This window comes from Seriola lalandi, unplaced genomic scaffold (genome assembly GCF_002814215.2).
Source record: "Seriola lalandi dorsalis isolate HSWRI2012SDOR001 ecotype SW California unplaced genomic scaffold, Sedor1 jcf7180002051743, whole genome shotgun sequence".
Lineage (NCBI taxonomy): Eukaryota > Metazoa > Chordata > Actinopteri > Carangiformes > Carangidae > Seriola > Seriola lalandi.
Genome location: NW_019522296.1, coordinates 14,774 through 18,211, shown reverse-complemented (window position 1 = coordinate 18,211; position 3,438 = coordinate 14,774). Strand labels below are relative to the sequence as shown.

At 46.4% G+C, this 3,438-nt stretch overlaps 1 protein-coding gene and 1 non-coding gene across 2 annotated transcripts in view; both read left to right on the top strand.

Moving 5' to 3' along the window:
* arid4a (AT-rich interactive domain 4A) overlaps positions 1-3,438 on the top strand; it is a gene marked incomplete at its 5' end in the record, with an annotated part of 17,070 nt that overhangs the window by 6,686 nt on the left and 6,946 nt on the right. The window contains 4 exons of the mRNA XM_023399418.2: positions 444-681; positions 1,452-1,669; positions 2,804-2,965; positions 3,165-3,246. Coding sequence (XP_023255186.1) covers positions 444-681; positions 1,452-1,669; positions 2,804-2,965; positions 3,165-3,246 — 700 coding nt within the window. The remainder of the gene's footprint in view (positions 1-443; positions 682-1,451; positions 1,670-2,803; positions 2,966-3,164; positions 3,247-3,438) is intronic.
* LOC111649706 (small nucleolar RNA SNORD53/SNORD92) lies at positions 3,308-3,387 on the top strand. Its single transcript, XR_002760327.1, has one exon. It is a non-coding gene; the product is annotated as a small nucleolar RNA SNORD53/SNORD92 (small nucleolar RNA).

The following is a 3,438-nucleotide window of genomic DNA, read 5'->3' as shown; positions in this document are numbered from 1 at the left end:
CAATAAAGAGTTCTGTACAGTATAAAAGTGGTTAATACACCATCAAATTTAAACAAGAAACTGATAGATACAAACTACAAACCATAAAAGAAAGAAAGAAAACTTCAACTCAGAATTTGTCACAGATCCAAACCTTCAGCTGCACCAACCATCTGACTGTTCACATCCTTCTGTCTGTTCTCTGTCTCTGGAATAAACTGACAGCCAAGCGACGTGTCTGTAGACGTCATTAAAGATGGCGGATGTGAATTGATCTATCGTTCAGTGACTCGCAGACGAACAGGGGCTTGTTTAAAAAAAAAGCTGATTCTCTAGTTTAAGATCGGGAAAGAAATAAATCATGTCTCTATCTCCGACCATCATGGAGTCATGGCGCTCTAAAGACGACGTGATATTTCCCATCACTCTCCTGGTTTTCTGAGCCGTGTCCTCCGTGTCCTCAGGTACCTGTACGGGTTCGAGGAGTACTGCCGCTCCGCCTGCATCACCTTCAGGACCATCCATCACAACAACCCCCGCCCTCCCACCACACTGGCCAATCAGAAGACGGCAGGGGTGGAGCTCAAAGAGCCCTCCACGCCGCCGGTGAAGGCGGAGCCAGTCGATGACAAGAGGGAAGAGGTGGAGTCGGAGAGTGAGAGCGAGAAGGAGGACGTGAAGGAGAGACAGTCGTCACCGAGGGTGAGACAGTTAAATAAAACACAAACTCATTTCAGCCTTTAACAACGTCCGGAGTGTTTCTCTAAATATTCATCACAGAAGTTTGGAAATAAACATCTGGAGTTATTATTAATTATTAGTTTAACACTCACTCGTATAATGATCTGCTTCATTAGGACTGAGTTTTTATTGTATTTGACTGAAATTGATACTGAAGCATCAACGCTGAAGAACCAACAGCTGCAGTTCCTCTAACGACCACTAGAGTCTGGCTCCAACAGTGAGTCAGTCCCCATAGACTCCCATGTTAAAATGTCCAACTTTACAGCAGAAATCAACATGTTTACAGCCTGGTACAAAAACTGTTTTGGTCTCTAGAACTAATTTCCTGTTTATATAACTCACCTGTTTACATTTTATTAAGGACTAAAGTTATGGAGGATTGAGGGTGTGGCCTCTTTGAGTGACAGGTGGGTGAGCGTATACCTGCCACAAACCCCTCAGCTCCACAAACGCTCCTCTTTGTCCCTTTTTGGATTAGCTGGGAGTTAGGGGGCGGAGTCAGACACTGCCAAGATGGCAACGGTAGAGCAGCTCACTCTGAGCTTCAGAAACCTGTGGGTGACGTCACAGAGGTGACGTCCATCTTTATTTACAGTCTCTGATTGCGAGTAGATTCTGAATCGACTCGACAGATCAATCGTTTACAGAATAAATACTGAGTTATAACTTTATAACTTCAGTCTCTAAACACCACAAACTGACCGTCCTGCTTCTGTCTCTCTCCTCAGGGGAGGAGGAGGTGTGTGGGGAGCCAGTTGAAGGCAGAGAGAGAACCATCCTCCAGACCAGAGAAAAGAGGAGGAGGAGGAGAGAACAGTGAGGAGCAGAGGGAAGTGAGGAGACGCAGCAACAGAAGAATGGACGACTCGGAGAAAGGCTCCGAGGATGAGGAGGAGGACGAAGACGATGATGAGGAGGAGGAAGGAGAGAGGAGGAGAGGGGACAGGTGAGAGCGACACACTAACAGTTGGAGCTGAATGTGTTTTTAGACTTTGACTCGATGTTCTGAGGTTCATGTACAACAGTGTCTGATGTCAGGCCTCCACAAGCATCAGATCCTTCACCACAACAACAACAACAACAACAACAACAACTACCACACCAGAGCTGCAACCAGCAGTTACTATTAATACAATCAGTCAATGATCGTTTTGTCTCTAAAATGAAAAGTTTACAGTTTACATCGTCACATTAGAGGAGCGGGAACCTGCAGCTGTTATGATCTTTACTTTGTCAGAATAGTTTCAGCTCCGTGCCACAGTTTAGAAACACACACACACACACACACACACACACACACACACACACTACATTCGCTGTGAAGACACATAATAAATTCCCTAACCGGATTCTAAGTGTTTTGCTGACCGATAAATCGTATTTTCATCGTCATTGCAAAAGAATATAAAGAACATATGACTCGTGCTCACTGTAACAGGTGATAGCAGCTCATTAAACCTTTCTTTCTATCTTTGTCTGTTCCTGAGTTCTGCTCATTCTCTGGAGCAGTTTTCATGATCAGCTCCAAACCTTCAGCTGATATAAATCTCTGACTGCTCACATCCTTCTGTTTTCTGTCACTGTGGAATAAACTTAAAACAACTTCTCTTCACTCTGATCTCAGAATAAAACAGTACTGCTCCCATTTAGTTTGGGTATTTAACAACTGACAGCCAAGCCTCTTAATCAGACACTCTGATTGGCCGTGACGGCACCCACTGGAGCCAATAGGAGTGTCTGATTCAGTGACGTGACTCTAGACGTCACTAAACACACAGACAGGAAGCAGCAATGTGCCAGACCGACCGTGAGACTGACCAAATCGTATCTAACTTTACATATTAGGTTATAGACAGAAGACGGTGACACACATGGACAAACAGGGACTTGATGGAAAGAGCTGATTCTTTAGTTTAATGTGATAAAATTGCAGCTCTCTAACTCAAACTGTGGCGCAGTTATGGCGCCCTAAAGATGGCGTGATATTTGGGAGTGTAATCATAATCTGATCCTCTGTGGACTGACGTGTGTGTGTGTGTGTGTGTGTGTGTGTGTGTGTGTGTGTCTGTGTGTGTGTCAGGAGTGAGGATGAGGAGGATGGAGACTCTGTGACAGGGACGAAGGTGCGGGTGAAGTACGGCAAAGGAAAGACTCAGAAGATCTACGAGGCTCACATCAAGAAGACGGACATAGACAACGGAGAACAGTTCTACCTGGTCCACTACTACGGCTGGAACGTCAGGTCAGAACCTGTTCTGGTCCAAGAGACGGAGAGGACGTGTCTGTGACGAGCTCAGACTCGTCACCACACACCTCCCTCTTCACAGGGTGAAGGCTTCGCTCTGTTGATGACCTCACTCCTGGTTCTGACTCTCGTCTGTTTGGGTAATACTATAGAGTTTGGGGCGGAGTCTGTCCTGACAGGTGTGTCTGCTCCACAGGTACGATGAATGGGTGAAGGCCGACAGGATCATCTGGCCCGTGGAGAAAGGAACAAAGAAGAGACAGAGGAAGAAGGTGAAGGTGAGATGTCACATCAAACTGTTTCCTGTGAGCTCAGTGGGTCACGTGACCCGTCGAAGGCCAGGTGTGATGATGCCCAGAAAGGTTTCGCATGCTGGACTGAAGTCCTGTGATGTCACTTCCTCTTGGCTGTCTGACCAGAGCCTGATGAGCCTCACTGTCCAATCAGGAGCAGGGAGGTGCAGGCTGGGG